The sequence below is a fragment of the Netta rufina genome (genome assembly GCF_964035555.1).
Source record: "Netta rufina genome assembly, chromosome: 2".
In the NCBI taxonomy this organism is placed as follows: Eukaryota; Metazoa; Chordata; class Aves; order Anseriformes; family Anatidae; genus Netta; species Netta rufina.
In genome coordinates this window covers 133,334,981-133,360,581 of record NC_140124.1, presented here as the reverse complement: position 1 = coordinate 133,360,581, position 25,601 = coordinate 133,334,981, and the positions used below count along the sequence as shown (strand labels likewise).

General features: G+C 38.4%; 1 protein-coding gene across 1 annotated transcript in view; it reads right to left on the bottom strand.

Moving 5' to 3' along the window:
- The window catches only part of NECAB1 (N-terminal EF-hand calcium binding protein 1), a gene marked incomplete at both ends in the record, with an annotated part of 60,247 nt that overhangs the window by 23,106 nt on the left and 11,540 nt on the right, over positions 1-25,601 (bottom strand). Inside the window, 3 exons of the mRNA XM_084281461.1 lie at positions 5,972-6,069; positions 8,934-8,959; positions 23,579-23,687. Coding sequence (XP_084137587.1) covers positions 5,972-6,069; positions 8,934-8,959; positions 23,579-23,687 — 233 coding nt within the window. The remainder of the gene's footprint in view (positions 1-5,971; positions 6,070-8,933; positions 8,960-23,578; positions 23,688-25,601) is intronic.

The following is a 25,601-nucleotide window of genomic DNA, read 5'->3' as shown; positions in this document are numbered from 1 at the left end:
AAGCATGTCCCATCCTGAAATCCCCCAGCACAGTCACTTGGCCACCTGACACCTGTGGTTAGACTTCCAGCAGCACAGATGTATGAAATTTTCTGAAATGGCCCCTGCTTCTCTCTCAAGACCTCACTGCATGGGTGTTAGTGATGGTGATGGGGACACATGGGAACACGTGGGGACCAGGCCTGGCTGGAGAATGACTTCTTGTCAAAAAGGAAGGATGGAGGCAGGAGGACAGGGAAGTGTGCTAAAGCTAGTAATAAAAAAGAAAAAAAAAAAAAAGAAATAAAAAAGAACCTAGGATGGGTGTTTTGACTTCTTGTTACAGGAACTGTTGGACCAGGGTAAGCTGTCACCATGTCTTCCTCTGTGTGACATCTCCCCTGGGAAAAATGCTTCAGTAACCTCAGAGCTATTCAGGTACATAAAATGGAGTCTCGTGCCCAGAGAGGGCTTCATGCTTCACCTGGGTCTCCTGGAAGTTCTCCTGGAGGTCCTGTGTCCTATTTGCCAGGCTCGTGGAGACATCTTGGACATACTGAAGAACCCAGGTTTTCTAAATATCACTAGATGCCTCTGTTTAACCCCCAAATATCTCTACATTGTCAACTTCATTTCATATGAAAATGATATTTTTTGTGATTAAATGAGCTTTTGCATGTTCACTGAGCCTAGATTAGTTCACTACCATCAGCAGGATGCATTTGCCATAAACTATAGACTACAGGGAATACAAATGATAGAACAAAACTTGTTCTTACTGAGTAGCTGACAAATAGCAGCACTTTTATGGTATGATAACTTACAGAAGAAAGATGCTTTCATCTGTTAGTTTCTGATTTTCAGTATTCACAAGTTGCCCATTGAAGTCAATTGAAACAACATGTCAAGCACCTAGAAATACCTGCTCTATTTTCATCTACGTACCTCTTTACTCAGTGACTGATTGTATGCTGTCAGTTACAGTGTTTCTCTTCATAATATTTTTATGTGACTGGAATAAAAATGCAGCTTGCCAAAAGTGTTATGTTTATTTGGTTAATGGAAATGTTAAGATCAAATATTTTAATTGACTATACTTCCGTGTCTTGTTATAAAAGATGTCAGAAGAAAAAAAAAAAAAGAAAAAGAAAGAAGCCTTCCAGTGCCTCTGTAAATGTTTGTCGAGTCTTTAAATTTTAATATTTCCTGTATATAAGATGAAGAACAAACAGGAAACACAGAACTATCCCAGCTTGTACTTTGATCAGGAAAATATCAACCTGGCAGGTACAAGAAAAATAAGTGATGAGAAAAATGTCCTCACCACTCCTGGAAAAGCAACTTGCACACACTCTCCATCCTGAGGAGAGAAATAATGAAATATTAAATAGCACAAGTTCCTCTAAAAGTCCACAGGCGCATTACCCTTCCTCAAATAACGATAAAACACAAGGGATCAGCACCAAAACAGAAGGGCTATAGCTATCAGGCATACTCTCGTAAGATGTCTTTTGTATTTAAAGTATGTTGTATACTAATGTAAAGTTTGCAATTACAAGAAAAAAAAAAAAGTATTTTCCCTGCTAGAAGGTGTTCCTTTCTACATCTGCATTTTCTGCCTGCATTTTTAGCTTAGCACCTTCCCTTCAAGCGGCAGAGCACTAGCCATTCATATACCAACGAGGGTTTCCTGTTCTCCCACCTGATATACTGGCCTGTAAGTCTTTATCTCAGCAAAAAAGTCTGAAATTTGGATTTTTCTCCCCTCCTACTCATTGTACCACATCAAGATCTGGGAACATTCACACTTGCTTGAATAAGACTACCAAAACAGTCAGCTGCTGCTTAGTTTGGTTAGGCTGGAAGGATCTGACCCCAGAATAGCAAAGAAAGCCTGGTTTCAAAGCGTTTTGAAATTGCTGGAAGACTGGAATGTTTTGTCCTGCAGATGACTCAATATTTTCATTTTTCAGATAGTACAGGACTGGAAGACTAGAAAAAAGTTCATTTTAGGAAAGCTGTACTTGCTGTACTGACAACCTTTTCAAACCACAGAGGTCAATGTAGTACACAGCAATTACACTCTAATTGCCTTGTAGGAGTCTGTTATCTGCTAATCTGTTGGTTCAAAAATATCTACACCTGGAAATAATTTGAAGAAACAGGGACAATTTGGTTGATCATGATTTAAAACTAAGGGTCTGTAGTTAAGCTGAACTTGAATTGCTCTCTGTGGGAGATTTTTCTGACTTAAGGCTGAACAGGTTGGGAATGTTTGTGAACAACACCTGAAGTGTTTATTCATCACTGTATATGATTTCCAAGACTCATGGTGAGTTAAAAACAAACAAAACTCCACAAGACAATGTGAAGAGTCGAATCTATTTCATGTACAAAGCTCTTTTGGTGTATGATTTTGTACTAGATTTAAGGATGTGAGTCAAGTAATTTCACACAATTTGGTTTTATCAAATTTAGTTATGTGTATGCCAAAAAAGTATAGAGACTTTTTTTTGTTTTAATTTGGGGTTTTATGTCTGGAATAAGGAACGCTTATGTATTACATTTTAATATTTTTCAGACATTCTGATCTGCTGTTTAGCTTTTCCTTGAAGACTGACATGTCATCTTTGTCAGGAGTTTCCTTGGAAACGAGCTGAGCAGTTTATTTCAGGCTCCAGATCTGTAGCTGCTTCTAATGCAAAGTATCTACTGAGAACCAGCAATAAAAATTGATTGGAAAGCAGAGATTTCCTATAGGAAGGACTGAGTGGTGATTGTTCATCTGACCATGAACTGAATAAATAAAATGAATAAGATACGAAATTGCTCCTTTTCCTTCTAGATATATAAGACTGCCTATGTGAAATGGTACTTTCTCTGGGAAAGTTTAGCAGAGCCTGACAGAGGCACCAAGATTTTCCAAATCCACGAAAAGTCAAACGGGACAGAAAGCATGCGGCAACCTTGAAGACTGATTTGTAGTCAGCCTCATGTTCTGTGGAGTGGAGTTCAGGTTCAGTCTGAGCTTTTACTGTCAACCAAAGGACACAGACATGTATAAATGAAAATGTTTTCTAAATATAGCCAGTATTCTGGTAAAATACTCATCTTTTGCTGTGTCTGACAGTATGCATTACCTTTGCATTTTATTGCTGATAATGAGATGTAGTACTGAAACCTCTATGTGCCATTTATTGATTTTGGAAGAACAGGGGCCTGGACTTAGCTTTTGGTTTCTAATAGGAGATAATTTGGTCCTAGGAAATTTCATCCTGGTCATTAAAAATGGAGTCTGCCACTCTAGATTCACCATGTCTTTGTAGCTGTCAAAGGGTGTAGGTCTTCAGTTTTGGGCTTCTCTTCTATATAGGATTTTTCTAGTTAGATTTTTGCTTAGAAGATGGTAGTAAATACTCTAGTGACTTTATTAAGGACTAATAGTGACTATTTAAGGAACTAGATTGGTACAATGTCAGTTTTTTTTGTTTGTTTGTTTGTTTTTTTGCATTAGGAGTGGAAGCCCAGCCCTTGCTTTGGGTACAAATCACTTCAGAGTTCTTGTTCATTTGGGCTGGGGAGTCAACTTGAGCTAGGAGATGCATAACATCTTGTGTCTTATGGGCAAGGAACATCATCTCTTCATTCTATCTAAATATGCTAACTAGGTTTGGCTGAACCTCCAGATCTGATTTTAGGTGGATATATCTTTCATATTTTTGATCAGTAACTTCACTAAAAGCTTGGAATATTAAAGATGGGAATTTTAATAGTTGCACTGCAATGGTTTGATTAGGTAGTCAGGTGTCCTGCTTTCATCTGTGATAGAGTTAATTTACTTCCTAGTAGCTGGCATCATGCTGTGCTTGAGATTTAAGATGAGGATAATACTGATAACATACTGATGTTTTAGTTGTTGCAGAGCAGTGCTTGCACTAAGCCGAAGACTTCTCAGCCTTTCACAGTTCCCTGCCAGTGAGGAGGCTGGGGGTGCACAAGGAGCTGGGAGGAGACAGAGCTAGGACAGCTGGCCCAGACTGGCCAAAGGGATGTCCCATAATATGTGGCACCATGCTGAACAATAAAACTAGGAGTTGTCTGGGGTGGGTGGGTGTCGTTCAGGGATGAGTTGGGCATCGGTATGTGGGTGGTGAGCAACTGCATTGTACATCACTTGCTTTGTGTATTCTTCTATTATTTTCCCTTCCTTTTCTGTTCTATTAAACTGTCTTTATCTCAGCCCATGAGTTTTACCTCTGTTCTGGTTCTCTCCCCCATCCCATTGTGAGACTGTGTGGTGCTGAGCTGCCTGCCAGGTGAAGCTACAACAGCAGGTTACACAGTATATCTGTTTCAGACATCTCACTTGAGAACTGAGATCCTGTTATGACTGCTCCTAGGACTGAATTGGGAATTTAGTTTCTGTACAAAAACGTAGTCGATGGGTATATCCTTGGCAGAAAGCTCTCCTTTAGAATATTCAAGGACATGCTTCATATTTGGTGTTCACATACTGTGTCTACTAAATGGAATTAAAAGTTTTTTTTGTTTTTTTTTTTTTCAGTGTTAGCTTTGCTTTAGTTTTACTGCCCTTAAAGTATAATCAATTGGGATATTCCTGCAAGACAGAAAACTCGTTAAGCTTAAATCTTTAGTCAGGAAGATAAAACTTAAAGTTCTTTTCTTCTTCTTTTTTTTTTTTTTTTTTTTTTTTGAGGGGTGGGAGGTGGGGAGGAGGTTCCTCAAACAAGTATAACATTTATTAATATTCCAGATTTTCTTGCCCACTTTCTAGTCAGGCCAATGCTTACTTCTTACAACTGATCACTGGGACTTCTCCTCTGTAATTAATTTCTGAAGTAATTCTTAAACGCTGTGCTCTATTTACTTCCAGTAGTTATCATATGATGAGTCCTGCCCTTTAGCAGCATTTTATACATGTGGCTAATCAAGCAATTTTGATTTTTATTCTTGTTGTTGCTGTTTTTTGAATTCTGTGTAGCTTGCATGAACTAATCTGTTCCTCTTTAGCATCCAGCCCAACGAGGCGGTGAGTCAGTGCGCGTTCACTCCATTAGGAATGGAAGATGCACAGTGTGAACTGAGAGACATTCAGCTCACTGGCTAAAGCTCTAAATAAACAAGCTACACTTCCAGGGTTTTATTTCGGCAGTTCATGTAAAATGTATGAGTGCTGTACTCTTGCAAATGCCTGAATGCCAAAGATAACAGCTTCGCTAGAGAAGCACAGCTTTCTCCCCATTGATTGCTGATTGACTGAAGGATACAGACTTTTTCCCCCATGAGATCTCAGCAAATACTTAGGCTAAAATTTTTAGACTGTTGATGGCTTGCCTTCCAGTCAATAGCCTTGTGGTGAGGGTAGCCAAGGAAAAAGAGCGTATTACCAGATCTCTTTATGTACTTATGATCAGACACCTGCCTGGGATATGGGCATGAGCAGGTGTGACCGCGGTGAATTGAGCCACTACAGTCCTTTTAAATCTTTTTAAAACTATACTGGAGTCTACATTTAACAATAGCACTAATACAATGCCCCAGTATGTCTCCAGGAGTCACTTGCCTACCTAATTTAATGTCAGTTAGTAGCGTAGTTTGGTATTTAATTTTTTTACTGACATTTTCTATTTCAAAAAACTTGGATTATTTTTTCAAATTCAGACTATTTCCAAAAGTTGATAGTACTTTCCCAAATTTGGCCTGGGACATGGAACCCTCTCTGGGTACTACAATATGAAGAACATCCTTCTGATCATTCACAAAGACAATTTTGATTATATCCAAATTGTACTTTAGAGCTGATACTTACCATTTTCACAAGCCTTCTCCTCCTGGACTTTGCTACAAAACCAAGTATACTTGGAAGAACTTAAATATGAATTATCAACTTTGTCTAGATAAAAAAAAAAAAAAAAAAAAAGGATACATATTCAACTAAACAAAATGAAAAGACCTCACAATTGTTACTTACCTTCTTTGTTTTGTCCATTGCCTTCAGTATGGTAATGTTTAAGTCTTCCAAGACAGATAGAACATTTTCATACTCTCCTAAGTGCTGGGAAAAATATTCTGAAAGAAGAAGAAACCCAAGTCACCTACTCATGACCTGAAAGATTGGTATTTCCTTAAATATCAATTTAATCAATTCTGAAATCAGTTATAATTTTACTGTTACCTATCTAAAAATATAAATTGTGCAAGACTTACAATGAAAGAGATGATTTTACTTTGAAATTTTGTTAATATTTCCCTCAAAACCATTTCTGGAGTACTTAAAAAAACCAACCAAACAAAAAAACAACACCAAAATCAGTCTTTCAAATCTTTTCAAATCAATAGATGAATTGCCATATTGACAAAGATTAAAGTATCAGTTTGAGAGCTGAAATAGACCTATTTTCAAAATGCCTACAGTTTATTTCTAAAATGGATTTTTAGTTTAGAAATCTACTTCATAGTTACTAGAAGGAAATTAAGTTTCCATGTATATGTACTAAATCTCATTATATTTACATTATTACAAAAATGAATAACTCTTTTAAAGCCTTTAGATGAGGTGAGATGAAGCCAGGGTTGTTGTGAGTTGGGGTCAGCTAAGACCAGTTGTTTTTCTCTGAGAAGTGAAGAGACTGAGTTGGTCAGTTAAGCTTTTGGACTCAGGTACTGAGAGTATATTTTCAATAAATATAATGCATACAAAATATTTTTAGCAAAAATAATGTAAATAAATAACACATTGTAGAATGTCCTTGTATACCTGTTCCATTTAAAGGATATCTCATCAGCAAGAGACAATATCAAATCATAGGACATAATTCAAATAGATCAAGAATAGAATACATGCAAAACAGTGTAAAAGTTGTATTTACTAATGTCCTACTTATATTTGTATCTGACTAAAATATCATAAAATAAAATACAACTACTTTTTTACAAATAGGGTTTAGCGATTCCATTATGTAAACTAATAAGCTTTTAAAAAGGCACACAAACACAAAGTAGGTCTGACTGCTATTTATGGAATAAATCAGGGCCAAGGAGACATACTATCAGACAGTTAATAGTGTGTGGAAAAAGGGATCTACAAGGAATCTACTAGTCAAGAGAGAAGACCAATGTTGCCTGTAAACACAGGTGATACTAAATCAGAGCATGAGGGAGGAGGAAGGTTGGTGTGACACCTGTGAGGCATCTCAGGAGGATACAAACCAGGAAGGTAGCTCAGAGTCAGAGGGTTACATCAAGAGGAAACGAACCTCACTTGGTCAGTGTCAAGTGAAATACAGCAGAGGGAGGCACAGGAGGGAAGATGTAAGAAAAAAAAAAGAAAACCATGCTAAAGATAGTGATTGTGTTAGATGAGACATTTAGACATAGATTGTCTAGACGAAGATGAAAAATAATATCTAAATGACAGATAGGAAGAGCAAGCTTAGATGGGAGCTTTTTGAAATAATAAATAGCATACTTTGAGGCTTTTAAGAGGTCAGAGCGTTTCTCTGGGGAGTCATGAACGCATGAGGTTTCAGGAGCACTGGTGACAAAAGCTGGTATTGCTGAGTGGTTGAATTAAATGATTTAGGGAGAAAATGCGTCATGCATTAGTATCCTGGAAATGAATCTTTGTTTTGGAGGAGCTATGGAGATGAGTCAGAGAAAGATGGAGACTAAATATGTGTTGGGTAAACTCAGTACCAGATTCACAAATGAGAAACACTCTAGTGGCAACCTGGGAAAAGATTTACAAGGAAGCTGAAGAGCTCAGATATCAAGAGGACTGCTAAAGCTGCACATCTTTAATCAAAACAGTCAGAAAACAAAGTCAACGCTGGGCTGAGACCCTGCCAAGCCCTCTGGTGAACTGGTGGTGGGGTGGCGGTACTGAGCAAGCCTCCAGTGCAAAAAACAAACAAACAAACAAAAACTAAAGCTGTAAATCATTTGTGGAAAAAGGCCATGTTATTCCTTGGCCAGGATGGCCTAATTTTGGTCAGATAGATTCTCAGCTAGCAGAAGTCATCACAGCCCAATTGACTTTATCAAAACGATTCTATATTTATAAGCCACACAATGAGATGCCTCTCAGTGGATTCTTGAGCATGAGCAGAGTCACCTTGTGGGCAAGTAAATGAGCTAGCACTCAAATCTACAGCATTTTCAGCTTTTGAAAGTCTTCAGCATTATTGACCTTGGGAAAATTCAGCAGGCCACTATTTGCCACTTTTCCCAGAAATAGGCTGTTTTTGACAAGTATGACTTTTTTTTGACATTTTGTGGGAGGACTTGCAGAAATTTTCTGTGAATTCTTTCCTGCTGCAAGCAGCGCCCCTAAATCAGGTGCCGTAAAACCAGGGGGAGAGAAATCAGGTGCCGTAAAACCAGGGGGAGAGAAATCAGGGTCTCAGGGAAAAAGCTTAATTACTCACAGCCTGGACAGGGCACAGAGGTAGGTCAGTGGGTCAAACATGAGGACAATCAAACTGCTGTTCTTACTGGACCGAGTTGGAGGAAAGTTCATTGCTTTCCTCCAGTTGGATATTAATATGGAAATCTTTTTCTTTCAAAATTACCAAAACACTATTACCTTTGAAAACAATGAACTAACTAGAAAAAATATCTTGTATGACAGGGAAACAAGGTAAAGGTACCTGTCCTTTCATCAGAACAGAGAGAGACATTTTTTAAAGCTCAGCAAATGTGAAGCATGAATTAAGAAAAAATATTTTCAAGGTGTTATCTGCATCTAATGGATGACAGTCTGAAAAATAATAAGCCATCTGCATTCTTCCAGTGTAGTTCTTTCAGTGTAATTTAAATATTTTCTGTCTGAGTTACAAAGGTTAAACAGAAAAAAGTATCATAACACATGGTATGTTCACTTGCACAGGGCTGCTGCTGGCATAGATTATGTTCTTGCTCATCAAGGAACTTACCACAGAGCTCTTCTGTGTCAAGATTGCTGGAAAGATAAAAAGATAGAGGGTTAATGAGCAAAGTAATGGTTTTTGTTTGCATCACCAGAATTTTTTATTTTTTTTCCCCCACCTGCACTCCTCTTCTGTGTCTGTCATGCTGGACAGCACAGATCATTGCTCAGCCCTCCGTGCTAAACGAGGGAAAACCCAATGTCTTTCTCCCATTTGTACTCATCACCAGGCAATAGTCCTCCACAAGACAGAGTACAACAAGAGGTCAAAAACAGACACAGCCTGTCACCACAAAATCTTACTAAGTCTTTCTGGCCATACAAAACAGTTTCACCAGTAGTAACTGCAACAAAATGTAGCAGCAAAATTAATCACGTGAAAATAATAATTGTATTGCCATATTGCTAGGAAACACATATAAACATATGATATAAATACATAAATGTATGTAATTATTCTATAAAATTCAAAACTGTTTATTTTACATAAAATTAATCCTGATCAACTTTTAAGCAGTCTTTCTCTCTCAGGTTTTAATAGTCAAAAGATAAACCCTCTGACCTACAGCTCAATTCTGAAAGTTATCATATTGACTTTTTTCCCAGGGAGGAAAAGAAGCTGATTATTAAAGAAACTTAAAAGCATGAATGTCCTTTCTGAATCTTGCTGATGGGTGAATATTGAACGGCTGATTGCACTTAGGATTTTTTCACTTATCTTTTTAATGGGATTTTTTATTGACCTTTAATAAAATGATGACACAGTATTATCTTAAAGTCAATTTCTCCAATGTTAACTTTCATGTATTTGGCTTTTACTCACAAGGAAGACAGAAACAGACAAAAATTGCAGGATCCTGGGTTCTTACAAACTTGCATAGTCAGGGCTATAAAAACTTCTGAGCATTTTTAATTGATGAAGTAAATGAACCTTTACAAAAACTTTTATTAGCTTAAGGTCATCATCTGAACTGAATTTGTATGGGCCAAGTGGAATGGCTACAAATGGGTCTTGCATCTGTTTTTTCCAATGACCTTGGTGGCAGGTATAGTGAAATTCATAGTCTTTAAGAATCAGTGCTGAAGCTGGGGAACTTAACCTAGGTCAGCAAACTATCTGATGGAAGAAGGGTCTACGAATCCTTAAAGCTGTTCACCACGGGTCACTGTGGCATCAATGATCAACCCAATTGCAATCACTTCCAGAACTCAGCAGTCATTTTTGAAACACCCCAGATGTTCACTCCTCAAATGCAGACTGAGATTGTGAAGGCTGGAAAAACACCTGAGTCAAAAAACAGAAGCAAAATGCTACTATTACATGACAGGTTGTTATGTTGCCCACATTTTATTCACTGTCCCTATATTTTCTGCCTCTTCACATCTTCACGACTTCTCTTTGTACACAACACTTCTGAATTTTCTAATTTGCATCCTGATAGCTGAGTTTAAATCAACTTCTAACATTGTTAGCCAGTCAAATTTGCTCTCTGTTTTTAAATTTCATATTAAAATCCATTCTGGTCCTTCTTATTCTGCACTATCCTCAGCAGTGTGGTAGTGGTATAGCACCATGATATGGCTCAGAGGCTTTCAGCATTACTGTCATCAAAACATCTCTGTTAGTTCCACTGACAAAAGCGATACAGCTGCAAAATGGACCGAAAATGGAAATGTATTTAGATGCTGGATTGGTTTTCATTTGGAATTGGGCACCTGAATAATTAGAAAATTACCATCCAAAGTGATTTGTGCAACAGCCTTCAGGAAGTCTGTGACAGAACATAGAAATGACAAAAAGAGCATGGATTTCACTCTAGCAAACTCTCTGTCTTTCCTTTTATATTATAAATATCCTTTGAAGCTCCATTGTTCTTGGCATCCTGTTTGAAGGGGATGCTGTTCTAGGCAGGGACACTATAATTTTGTGTGCCACTGATTATTTCATTCTTTCAGAAATAATAACATGTTTCTTCAAGCAACACAGTTGTGAACAAACTCAGGCATTCTTTTTCTGCACACAAACAACTTTGAGCACCCTGCAGGATGCTACAGAAGCAATTAAATAAGTTTGGAATATATTTAATAGTACAGGAGTGAGGTACACACCAAGGGGCTGTTTCTGCAGCTCAGTACTTACAGTGGGCACCTGTTTGTCACTTCAGTGAGTATATATGCCAAGGATGCTTCTGCTTAGACCTATAATCTGGCAGTGCTGAACATGTAATTTGCAATATTTGCTGGATGACTCACATCCAGGCTCCAGCACTCCACTCTTGATAAGCACCCAAAGCACAGAGTGTAGCCAAATTCATTCATGTCACGTCAGCACAATCATCTTTTTGTAAACCTCTGCTCTCAATTTGCTTTCTAACTACTAAATGCAGTCCTTTTACATGCCTGCCTTTTGTCTACAGTGCTCTCTACCTAACAACATGAACATATGCCAGGGACATATGCCACTGACACAAGGTTGATATTACCTGTAGCTCTGTGGCAGACAGGTAAGCAAATTCACCTGAATGAACTTTGGCCAAAATACCTGTTTGTGATACCTCTGGAAGAGGCCTCACATGTAGGCATGCAAACCAGCTGTGAGCACTCCTGGGTTCTGCCCACATTGGTCAGCTGTGGGGTGGGACCAGCCAAAGTGGGAAGGTCAAAGCCACTTGACCCATCCACCGATGTGAACCCAGTGATCCACAGCTCCAGCAGCTGACCCAACACATACTGACCCTGGCATGAAAGGCACCTCTAGGCAGAGGTGCCAGCACATCTGTGTGTTTTCCCCAGGCCATGAGAGGAGTCACTGCCATGTCTTCAGCACAGGAATGATATGCGGTGTGCACTCTGTCTAGAGCTGTGATACTATTGAAGAATCCAATACTATAAGAAAGATTTTATAAACTAATTTCATTTAGGAAATTCATTGCTACTCCTGTCATAGTTGGAGGAGAATAAAACTTTCTTCTTCAAGTCTACTCTCAATACTGAGAATGATTGATTTCAGAGGCTTGAACCAACTCTTTTTTTGGTCCCATTTGCATGTCTCTGATAAATTTGGTTTCAGGGAGGAAAGTTGGAGGCTGGCATCTACTATTGTTAAGTCGAAGCATATAATTTGTGAATGAAAGGAATGAAGTGTTACTTAGACTGCGCAAGGGCAGCTGAACAATCATCTGTGGACACTCTCAGCCAAAAAGCTGTATGCTCTTTGCAGGTCTTGCATCCCATTCTGCTTCAAGTCAGCCAAATGAGATAAGTGCTCCAACACTGCAGAGAGTATTGTGCAAAGACTTAGAATATGTGCCCTTCCATTTTAAGAATATGCTGCTTCACAGCTCCTTTGCAATATCAAGGACATTTTTTGCTCAGGTTTGCTCAAGGTCTCTTATTATTGGAGGCAAAACTGTCTTCTGCCATTAGGAGGACAAGGCATTGGCATCTTGCCACAGAAAAGGGAGGGGAGGAAGAAGGGGCAAAATGGGGCAGAGCTCCTGGGGCTGATCCCTGGGAAGCCAAATTTCTTGCTTCTGCAAGGACACTGCTGCTCTTCACCCCAGGGCTAAATGGACCATACACCCTCTGGCCTCTCAAACATGGCAGCCAGCTTGGCTTTCACAGCTCTGACATGGGCAGTGGGGCTGATGGCTGTTTTACTGTCCCATGTTTTTCTGTACTAAATAATTATCTAGTTTGCTTATACTTAGCTCCAGACCAAGCAATAACTTCAGAGTTGTCACTTAATGCTCTACGTGTGGCAGGACTACAGGAGAGAATTTATTTTTTTTTCCCTGACAAAGCTCACCTAAAAATTCCTTAGTCCTTTACATTAGGCCAGGATGCAATGAACTTGTCTAGCCACCTTAATGATCCTAGCCGTATCTCTGTTTTTAAAAGAGTCTTAATAATACTATTACAAGTTGTGGATACTAAAATCTGTAGAGAACTGTGCAAGGGTGATTTTTTAACAGATTCTCAGTCACACAGTCCAAAACAGGGAGATTTGAGGCACCATCATGGTGGCTTTTTTGCCACAAACTAGGCAAATTTCAGAGTTGATACCCTCCAGTAGATGATAATGATGTTTCAACTTCTGATTTTGTTCCAAAATGATGGTTTTACTTTTTTTTTTTTTTTTTTTTTTTTTAAACTAAGATTCAACCATTCATTGTTACCCAAAACATAATGTTCCATATCGGTTTATTAAAGTGTTTATAAATGCATGTGTTGATAGAGATACTGAACTGCTGTGGTTCTCTGGGAAACTTGGATTTATGGAAGAGACCAGGCCCTCAAACTACACCAACAATTAAGTAATGAGCACAATACTAAGACGCTAATGCTGTCTCCTGAAGAACTGATCTGAAATGAAGCATTCTAGGTCAGCTCCATTTAGGTCAGTGCAATTGAAGCTATTCATTACATTTTGATTTTCCCACTGTGAGCGAGTCTCTTATTTTCTGCAGAAAACTGATTTTTATGTTATAAATAACCATTCATATGAAAAATTTCCAAGCAACTCTATTTCCAGCTTTTTTTTGTCTGAGCAGAGGATATGTGTTAATATCAGAACTGTGTAAGCAATTCTCATTAAACTTATTTTGTTCAGTCATGAAATACTAAACTGTATCAGCTCCTTCTGAACAGTATCTGTACTTAATTTTCAACTTTGAATTCTTATCTGTACTTAATTTTCAAACTGATTTCTGTAGCTAATGTCTTGAAAAGTCTGAGAATTAAAGCCAACACATTGAATTATCTCTTTTAAATAGTAGAAAACATACCTTCCTCATGTCAGTGCTGCACCATGTAAAGATCTAGCTTTAGAAGATGGTCAAAACTCGATGTATTGTTTCCCTCCTGCATTTTTTTTCCCCATGGAATAATTGTTTTTTTGAAAAAATACTTTTCACTCTCTTGCAGTTCATGTAATTATAGAGTTTGTCTGTATCTCATGCTGTTTTTTAATAAATCTTTTTTGTTTCCTGATTGTATTTCCAAATTCATTATTTTTTCTGTGTACTTGCATTGGACAGTGATAAATCGTCAACAGCATGAGACCAAAATATGCCTCTCAACTGAAACAAAAGCACGTTATCCAAGGGACAGATAATTACTATTCTTAGACTACTGTCAAATTACTGAGGACTCATCATTATTATCTTTACAACCAGAGTCCTGAGGGAAGTTCTGTGGTCCCATATAGCATGCATTTCATTGTAGTTACACTGCTCAGTACTGGGTTGAAGGCTAGTGCAGGTGGATGGGTTTCCATGGTTGCAAGGATAATGCTGACCAACACCTCCATCTCAAGCATCAAGTTGGCATCCTTTTGGAATGTATTGTTAGAGCATATAGTCTCAGCACTTCTCTTTTGCCCCAGTGGAGGAAGTAGAGCTCTGCTTATGAAGACCTGGACAGGAGGAGGGAGGAAGATTCACTTTGGGGCTCAGAGTCCTAAATGTCCTAAATCCACATATGCAGTGTGTGTCACAGAACCATAGAGTAATTAAGGTTGGAAAAGACCTCCAACATCATCTGGTCCAACCATCCCCCTACCACCAATGTCACCCACCAAACTGTGTCCCTAAGCATCATGTCCAACCTTTCCTTGAACCCCCCCAGGGACGGTGACTCCACCACCTCCCTGGGCAACCCATTCCAATGCCTAACTTTGGAGAAGAAATGTCTGCTCATTTCCAACCTGAACCTCCTCTGGTGCAACTTGAGGCCATTCCCTCTAGTCCTATCACTGGTTATCTGTGAGAAGCCAACCCCCAGCTCCACACACTTTCCTTTCAGGTAGCTGTAGAGAACAATAAGGTTTCCCCTAAGCCTCCTCTGCTCCAGACCAAACACCCTCAGTTCCTTCAGCTGCTTCTCACAGGACTTGTGCTCCAGGCCCTGCACCAGCTTCACAGCCCTTCTCTGGACATGCTCCAGGGCCTCGATGTCCTTCTTGTAGTGAGGGGCCCAAAGCTGAACACAGTACTCGAGGTGCGGCCTCACCAGAGCTGAGTAAAGGGGGATGATCATCTCCCTGGTCCTGCTGGCTACACTATTCCTGATACAAGTGTCCAGCCTACCCTACCATACAAAGGAGCCCTGGTGCATTCAATGGAGTGAGTGACTTTTCAGCACACCAGCCAGAAGGAGCTTAATTGGACATAGGCACCTAGTGTTGTTTCAGATGCTCCAGCATCTTTCCCTCACCATTCATGTCCAATTGCACCTTCTGTGTCATCCTGTCTGCCTTGGGCAGGTGTCTCAGGCTGACAATGAGGTAGACAGGCACTCTGCTGACACATACACATGCAAGTGTAGATGTGTCTTTATAGTACCAAGTCCCACCCTACATGTGCAGTGTGATGGACTCTCTCAAATGCCCAGCACCTGCTGGGAGCTGTTGGTGGCCAAAGCTCTCAGTCCCTCACCAAACTTGTCTCTGGTTTGTGAGTATTTTATCTGCTTTAACTTGTGCCACACACAAAGGCTTAATGTGATACCTGCCTTCAGGAAGTTGTGTGCGCCCCAGGTCTGCCTCAATAGTCCTAGCACACCTTGTAACAAAGATCCTGACGGAGGGCTTCATTTTGCCAATGAGAAAAGTGAGAAAAACAAGTTTGATTCCCCACTGATTCATATGAGTCAGTAATCAGCGAAGCATTTATCGCACTATCTCTCCGGCAGTGCTGCAGACTGAATCCCCTCGAGATCTTCTGCATATCTCTTAGTTTGTAACTTTGCCAAATATTCTCATTATCTTCTGACACCTTTTCCCTGAGGATGCCATTATGCAAAAAACAATTTCTATGAAAGTTATGAGTGGGGGGAGGGAAAGCAGAAGGGTAAGAGCAAAAGGGAGATGTACATTTGCAAAGACTGCTAAAACCTATTCACTGAGCCATTAACCATTTCAAGGATTCTTGCTCTGCTGAAACATGGACTTGCCACAGCTGAGAGAATTTGTCAGGGGCAGATTTACCAGAGAAATGAGCTGTAAAAGCATTCACCCCACTAACCCCAAATTTCAAAATTCTCCTGCTTAATTCTAACCATGTATAAAAAGATCTGTGCTAATACTTTCCTCTGCTTTAAGGACAATAATACAGGTAAACAAAATAGATGTACTTCTGCAGAACTACCTCCTCTGAAGCTGAACTGTGCTCCAATACTCTTGCATAATCAAGCTGCTTAGTGTTCAGTAAAGGTAGATATGAATGACAGTTAATGGAATTTATTAGTTGTTGAGAACATGCTAAGCCCACAAGTAAGGTTTTTCTGAGTTAGGATGATTGTGTTTAAACAGTTTCTTCAGCAGTATTACAACCCCCAGGTAGTAGCACTGAACATATGCACAATTAGATTTAGAAAACATATGGGTGCTCATAGAAGTACTAAAATATAAACTAGGTAGTAGAAACAATGCACACATTATTGAAATACTTCAAATATCAAGTTAATAATAAAAATACCACTTATTTTCCTGATGCAGAAGTAAGAAGATCTTCAGATCTGGGTTTGGTATTTAATATTATATATTTATTATTTAGTATTGGCATTTAGTAATATTTATTTACTATTATTTGGTGATATAGTGATTCAAAAGGGCCAAGAAACAAAAGAACAACTGAAATGTCACAAAAAATATTATTTAATATTTTAAAGTTGAAAGTCAGCAAAAGCCAGTCACATTCAAAGATTCCTCATCCTAATTAATCTGTAAAATATTCTTGTGCTCCACTTTGCTCCTAAGTATAGTACTTAGGAGAATATGTAAGAACCACAACACTTAAGGTGGCAAGACAACTCTACTCTTTTCAGCTTTATACTTCCCAAATATTGCCTTTGTAATTTTTATAAAGATAAAATGTCTCTTATAGTTAACATAACCAGCTTGCTTTCCCCATCTTCAGATAGTTTTTAGCATTAGTCTCTGATAGCCTTTGGCTTGAGATGTATCTAGTCATTTATGCTTCTGCCGTGACAGTACAAACTGAAACACAGTCAAAATGAACATTTCATGGTCATTTGACAGAGGAGTTAAAAAACAGAATGCTCAAAGACAGCAGAACATGTGGTTATTCAGCTTCAAAATTTCTCAAGCTATGGCCTTCAGACTACGTCCTCCATGAGCTGCCTGGTGTCATCCTCCTTGTCAGCCCTGAAAAAACCTCTGATGCCTTTCCAGCACCTCTATTTGCTTCCAACACCCTCTCCAAATATGTGCCCAATTGGGAGGCAAAGATAAGCTCTTTCTCTTGCTCCTTCCCTTCACACATCTGTGCCCTCATGTTGGTCTACATCATGCCATGGTGAGCTGGCTTCTACCCTGCATGCTGCAGGTTCTAGTTTGGCCTCCTAACAGCCCTCAAGAGACCTTAAGATGTAGCCCAGATGCTCACAGTGTGCTTGGTACTGGGGTATCTGTAAAATGTTTAAAATGTTATGAATAAGGGGGAAAGGATCATTGTACAAGCCTAGGTTGAAACTGAACTCTTGAACAACCACTGCTGTTGATTTCTTGCTTATATTACTTTTTTAAAGGGTCTTTTCATACAAGAAGGACCCAATTTAGCAGTAGATGCAAATGCTAAGTGCTGCACACTAGGAAACAACAGGCAACAAGCCAAGGCATTCAGTGTCACCTCTGGTGAGATGCCTGATCTGTCCTTCAGGGGCAGCAGGAGATCCGGCTGTGACTGCCCAGACCTAATCCCTGCTGCAACCATGCAAAGCCTTGTCTCACAAGGGTGGAGTGCGGGTGTCTGAGCCAGGACTCGCCTAACAACTGCTTTATACAATTTAATGGTGTGTGATAGAGTAGGCATTGACCAAAGGTTTTGTGAGATCATAGAAAGCAGAAATACAGGAGACTTTCAGTTGAAAGTCACTTTTTCAGTGTGTAAGTGGTCCAGTCTCCTCTTGTTTCTGTGTGGTCTTTTAGGACGCTTAAAACAAAACAAAAAACTAAACTAAACAAAAAACCATCAACAACAACAACGACCATGCAAACCAATAACAAAAACAACTATGTGAAGCCCTTGTGAACAAGTATGAGCTACTCCGAGCATGGGGGGAAATATGGTGTAACTGTGCATCTAGGGGCACAGTTTAGGGATGTGTTTTAGTTGGTAATATTGGTTGTAGGGGGACAGTTGAACCAGATGAACTTGGAGCTCTTTTCCAACCTTAAAGATTCTATGATCCTATGATCTAGTAGTTGGCCTATGAACTAGTTATTATATTGCTTTAAGGTTCAGTAGACAGAAGAGTCCTCCACAAATGTAATTGTTTACTGTTTATATTTTTGATTGCTAGCTCTTACAAATACAGTTCTTGTATTAAAACAACCACAAGAAAGGTAAAAAACATAGAAGTACTAAAATATGGGGAAAAAAGACCTTCATTTTTTCATGAACACACTATTTCACCCATTCTGGCTGTCTAAATAGTGATGGCATCATTATTAATATCTTTTATTCCTTATTTATTTCTTACATTTGTTTCCGTCTGTAAAAAGAAAAAGGTAATGGAAGTTAAAACAGTCAAGGTATCAATTTGTATGGTATGTCTTTCCTCATATTTACTCAATGATTAAGATTTTATAAAAAACATACATAGATTTTAGGAAATAAATGGTCAGCCTATGTATAGCACACTCATAGATCACAAGATAAATATTCCAAATTACGTACTGAGGAAAAATCCACATAAAATGTAAACTTTCAGTAAAAGCAATGATCTCCCCTGGATGAATGACCTGTACTGCAGGTCCTAGACAAATTGTAAATATAAATTCATCCCAGCATAGTGACCTTCAGTTCTACCTATCTTTTGGAAATTTTATACAGCGATACCTAATTCCAACTTAATCTTTTTTTCCTGGTTATTACGGTCAATTTAGCCTCAATTGACTCTTTCTAAAAAGATAAGACCTCTCTACACCAAATAGCAAGGTGCAGCAATCATAGTCAGTTAGGCAGACACAACCTTAATTACTGGAAAATTAATTCCCCCTATTTTTGTCCTACTATTACTTTGAAAATGATAACCACTCATTTTAGAGGTACGCCACAGCCTATCTTCTTTGTACCAGGTGTGTTGCATTAGCTTGGTTTGTTAATAATAGCTGGTTAATTTAGGTCTCTTAGGGGTGTTAAACCCGTGGAAGTCCCTTATACTTGTGCATCTTTTCTTTTTGAAAGAGTGTTGTAGCAGAGTTGAGAAGGGAATTCAGGTTTCCCAAGGTCCACAAAAATCACTCCAAGGCCACCTTCCATTTTCTGTCTTCAGGCTTTGAAGCACAAAGATTCATGCACACAGAAAGTGAGGTTTTGAATGCAGGCAGAATTAAAAGATTTAGTGCAGGTAGAAACAACCTGAAGTCTGCTCTTGTGGCAAACTGGCTATGAGGTCTTGAGGTACTCCAGAAATGATCTATCAATCATGACATACTTCCTTAGCTCTCTGTCCTAGGCACTTACATGCAGTGTAAATCACTGCGGTATATGAACACTGCATAACCTCTATCCTTACCAAACATTCCTGGGATAAAGGAGCTACAGTCTGCATTTTGTTAATAAGGGCATGAAGTACAGAGAAGATACACGATTTGCTAGAGTTTGAAAAAGTCTGTATTTAACTGGTAAGAAAGACTAAATAATCTGTACAAATCTACCAGAGACATAACTGAGTAGATTTTCTCATCTTCCCTGACTGAAAAAAAGCCATGAACTACTTGGAGATTACAGGCACATACGAAGATTATCATTTCATTCCCTTGGGCAATTTTCAAATGAAAACATCACATAATAGATAGTTTTAGGATTATTTAATATGTACATGATTCTTCTAATGCTTGCATTACAAAATTTTCCAAGGTTCAATGAACATTTTGCTGCTTTTCTTAGCCAGCTGGTTAATTTAAGACATTTTACATAATCTGCCCTTTTCAGTAAATGCCAGTGAGTAAACTTTCAGCCTCCTTATTATATTTGCTTCATGTGATTTTTGTTGGAAAGCTATCCTAATAAGGAATTCCTATTATACTGCCCAAGCTGTCTCTCTTTGCTGTATCCATCTGATATTTGGCATGCTTTATCTTGCTGCCTGCCTGATGACAGGGTTTTCAAAAGCAAAAAGGTGCTAAGGAAAGCCTTTACAAGTTCTTTTTAAAGCCTTCCCTCTCTTAAAGAGAGATCAAGTGGCATAGAATGCTCTTCAGCTCCAAAGTCAGGCATTAAGCGTTTTAACAGTTAAAGATTTCAGGAAAAAAAAAAAGAAAAAAGAAAAAAAAAAAAACTCAGCTTCTTATTACTGTTTAAATTTAAGCATGTTTTCTTATCATCTATAGCTAGACTCTACTCTCTAATAAATGATAACCAGGCAAAAGAAAGCACCCTCTCTTCTTGTTGAAAAAGGTAATTTAGTAGGTTTTCCTAGTCTTCCACCTCTTCAACCCTCTGAAATACATGAAAATCTGATCTTTCACAGTACATACTCTCTGTGACTTTTGTGCCATGCTTTTTGCGAGACTTTTCCCAGTCAGTGAGACTTCTCTTTCTCTGATGGCTGCTGTGCCCCTTGCATTAACTACTCTCAGCTAACAACTCCAGCCTTTGCAAAGCCTCACCACTTTCCCAGGAGGAAAACCATGTTATTCTCACTTTTTTACATATTCTTCATATCCAGATATTCTCCAGTACAGAGAAAAAGCTTTACAAATAGTAATAACACAAACGTTACAAGTAATTTTTAAAGGCATTACAAATAAAAAGAAAATAAAAATAGGTATAAAGCATCTATCTTTTTCTCAGAGTTCTTACATTGAGGATATTTATCCCATTCAGGATGTTCCCTGGCAAATGCAGATGTGCAATCATGGTAATGTAAACTCACTCTCATGCACATATGTGGTAACATGAGGAAGTCCTGCCCTGTATGAATGAGTCTTTGAATAACAGGGATAAAAAAATATGAGAAGTATAATAGACTAAGCAAATTCCCATGGTGTTCCAAGAAGCATGTGATTTATTTTGCCAGGATTAGGTAGACTGCATACGTTGTATTTGTTCCTCAGCCCTGGTCACTGGTTTTAAGAATCCTGAAGAAATTAAAATGTTGCACTTATTTCTCCTGTACACAGTGCATAATTACTCAGCAGTAATTTCTGCAGCCTTTGGCTTTAAATTTATAGTACTTAAGTACTTTAGGGTAATATGGTAAATTAGGTAAATAATGATTGGCTTCTCTTATTTTCTTATGCTAAAACATAACCTGTTTATATTGTTCCTTCTCCTGTCCTGTCTACAAAGGTGAATGATATATCAGGGAAACCTGTTTCTATGTAGCATCACAATACTGAGGGTCTTCAATAATGGATACTTTAGGATGGTCTTGTGATAAATACTCCAATGTTTCCATGTTGTGTGGGCTGAAACATAATGATTCTGGGAAGGCTTTTCCCGATTTACAGAAGCATACATAACTGAGCTAAGAAACAGACCAACAGAGTTGTATAGACCTTAACTCCTAGGGGATATATCCCTACATTTATATCAATTAGGTACCTATGTGAGTGCTACTAGGAATGCACAGAACAGATCCCAAGAAGGAATCCTAACTATAGGCATTTCATGTCTTCGTATAATCACACTGAAATTACTGCAAATGAAAAGCACTTCATACACCTTTATAAAAAAACAACTAAGCCCTTTAGACACCAAAGACCTGTGCTTCCCTGTGTAAACTGCATATTTAAATAGCTTGAAGTAAGCAGCACTTTGAATAGTTAACGTGAATTCATTTAATTGTTTTTCTGTTTTGGTTTGGTTTTGTTCCTCCCACCCCTAATAAACATTTTTATAATGGCTAATGAGAAACTAAAAACTTATTTAGAATTTTGATGTTTATTTGCCTGGAAGATGTCCATAAAAGATCAGAAACTAAGATGCGTATTTTCTAGCATATACTTGTGAAATATTGATCAGATCTCGGACTTCAATGGATTTCCTTGTTTTCTTTACACTTTCTGGAAAAGAAGAGTAATTCCACCTAGACCAACAGGAGGCAAAATTTGTAGGAGGATACATTTTATTAGACTAATAAGGGTGGAAAAAAATAGACAAGATTTTAAGCACACAAGGGCTTGAGTGAGGCTGCTTTGGAAGAATGAACTTTGAAATGTTTCCCACAAAACTTCAGGCATTATGCTGCAAGGGCAATTGGAAAGTCAATGGCCAGCATCACATCTGGTCATTTATAGGTCTCCAGGGCAATGGGCCCAAGCTGATATTTAGGGCTAATGATTCATAACAGCCATGGGAACTGGATGTTTGCAGGGGAAGAGCAGCAGAAACTGAGGACAAGGGGAAAAAGGAAGGTTGCAGTGATGTAATCCAGGGGAGAAAAAGTCACAGGAGAGTGCTGTCAGGATCTAGCCAAGGGGAAAGGCCTGTCTGGAACTACCTGGGTTAATGTGCAAGTCCTAAATATTAAAGTGATTGCTGAGTTCATGAGTGTGAGGAAGAAAGGTAGTAAAACCTCACTCTGTGTTAGTGTCTGGATTTTTATGAAGTACATGAATTACAAAATACCAGCCTGTTGGTTTTGTTTGCCTGTGGAAAGTAAGATAAACCCCAGGGACACAGCAGAGTTTGATACTGGATGAGATAAGGTCCTATTACACTGTCCTGGGTTTTCTTATAGCAAACATAGAAGGCTGGGCTGTGATAGCATCTTCATACACGTTACTCCACTGTACACAGATGGGAAAAGCAATACTGACTTACTATGTAATCACTGCTTGTAAAGAGAAACACAACCCATGCTGTGATTGCTAACTAATGTCTCCATAACCTCCAAGAGAAAGAAATAAACAACCTTCTTTACCACAAAAACAGTCCAGTTTAAAAACCACTAGCTTAATAACACCCTCCTAATTAAGAAGAGCTGTGAGACCTGCTGTGAATAACTGCTGATGGCCAGAAAGGGGATAAAAGGAAATTAATTCTCTTCTTCAATCACTGTACATAAGAAAAAAATAGCACAAGAGATAATACAATGGCACAATTTGAATCTACTGAAAGTAATGAGCAAGGTTCTTTGTACCCTTAGCCTGTTGCCTTGTTTAGCCCAACTGTAATGGGGACATCCAAATCTCCTAAGTGTTGACACCAACACTTGGTATCCCATGTATCACTTGGTATCTTTGCATGAGTTTCTCAATTCTTGACCGTGGTTCACAGAAATGAGTACTTGGACCAAATGTTGAGCAAGGAAAAAAATAACCAAAGCAATCGTTGTCCAAGTACTTATTTCTGTGAAGGTGCATCAAGAGCTGAGAAACTCATATTTAAGCCTGTAGGAAGCCACAGACCCACTTCCTTACTGACATGATAGGAGAACAGTGAAGGAATCAAGTTTCCACCCCATGTTCTTAGTGCACAAATCATATTTATTGGAACATACGTGTATTTCTGAAATGTTTAGAAATAGTGAAGTTGTAAGGTTTAGAGCAGTATGACACAGTCTAGCTTCCCAGAAGCAGCTTTCTTCTTAGGCTTGTTTTCTAAAATCATCCTGATATCTTTTTTCCATTCTCAGGTGCAGACAGTAGCACTTTGATTGTAAGAAGTGGACACTTACTCAGTATTGTGTGTATCGATTGTGTGAAAAAGTTCATGCAGTTCTTCTCCACTCAGAATTCCATCAGCAAAGTAAGCTTTGAATTCATCAAAGGACAGTTTTCCATCATCTGGAAAAGAAAAAGAAAAAAAAAAGAAGAAATGGAATGTGCCATTGTTTCATTTGTGGTTTTGCTTTTTTACTTCAAGCAATAGAAGAGGGAGCTATTAAAAAAAACAAACACTAGCTCTTCAGATTAAACGTATAAACTTTATATATTTAATCAAGTCTTGTAAAGAACACGTTAAATGCATCAGCTGTTGTAGTTTCAGTTCTCATTTTGCCTGGTAATTCTGTCATTCTTCCTTCTTCTCATCTTTCAAACAAAGATAGTTTGGATTTAGTAAGTCTTTACTGACAAACACATAAAGACAATCCTCCTGTCTTTGCTCTTAACCCATTCATTGTGGCTTCTCCCCATGCTGTCCCACACTTGCTTGCTCCCTGTCCTTGCTTCCTCCAATGCTGTCCTGCTTGTTCCCTGTCCATGTCTCTGTCCACCTCTGCATGGAAGATAAACGGCTTCTAGAGAGAGAGAAACCCCAGGAAACTGCAAAACCAGATTTCTTGAAGGAACATAGTATATCAATGAAGCTGTCACTGAAATAAATAGAGCTATCTATTTATTTCCCTTTCCTTTTTATTTTTTATTGTTTATTATTTTATTTTTATTTTATTTCTTTCTGCTCACTGCCTCCTGCATGTGAGACTGCAACTCAAATGCACAATGTAACCCTGGCTCTTCTGTCTGTATAAGAATGTTAATAAATACACAGCGCTGGTTTGCAGCATTTTGATTCTCTCTTTCTTCATAAAATATGTTTTTTCAAAAAGCTCTGTGCTTGGAGTGAAACTAACAAAACAAATTTAAAAAGCTTGACTGGAATAGGAATGGAATAAGAAGCCAGCTTTGTGTCCTCTTCCACTACAAAGAATTTCAATTAATTTCCTTGGTCAGCACAGAAAATACATTTTATTTGCCAGCATGTAACTTGTCTGGTGATTACATAAAACTTCAGGAATGAGAAAACTATTTTGGACATATATCAGAAGTTAGTCAAGATCTGCAGATGGATTTTCACACAGAATTCAAATTGACCATGTAATATATAGTGAAACCCAACTACGAAGAAGTTGACTTTTTATTGTCTGGTGATAATGTTTGTTTGGGACAAAAACAATCTCCACATGGATCTTGATCATCATCAATGACATGTTCATGTTGTTTGGAAGTGCCTACAGGACTAATGGAATTCAGAGGGAGGGGAAGTACCATATGATAACATTTAGAAGAACAGTAAACAGATGTACACTGAATCAAGAGGAAAGAGTCCTTATTACAATCTCTACTACATTATTTAGCAGAGTCTGTTTCATCTTTGTCTTAATTTAGCTTTAATTATAGCAAGCCCTTGACTACATGAGACAAAATCCTTGAGCTGAGATGTGTTAAGACAAGATTAATTATCTGGTATTTCCAGGCTGTTACCACTTTATGTTGAGGTTCTACCCTGCTTTTGTCAGACCAGTCTGTGCACAACCGTGAATACTTTCTAAAGTATCTATTATATTTTCTACTATGCTATCTATTATACTAATACACTTTCTAAATTAATCTAATGAATACTGCAGTGTTTCATTGAAGTAAGGATCATATATCTACTTCACTTCCCTTAGGCATGTCTGAAATTCCAGAGAAGATACTCTACTGAAGATACCCTTTAATAAACACGGATTTTTCATGGTTTGTTTGTTTGGTTAGTTTTGTTTATTCATTTTGTTGTTGTTGTTTGATTAATGACACGAGAAATGGATAAAATGTACCACAATTTGGACAGCCCATCCCACCCATAGGCTGGCCATAGCTGCAGTGACAGAAGAAGCAGACTCAGGCTATTGTTTGCTCTGGGATGCAGGGAACATTAGACTCTATCAACTCATGTCTCTGATCGTATCAAAGTGAGTATTTAAACAAAAAACGGCA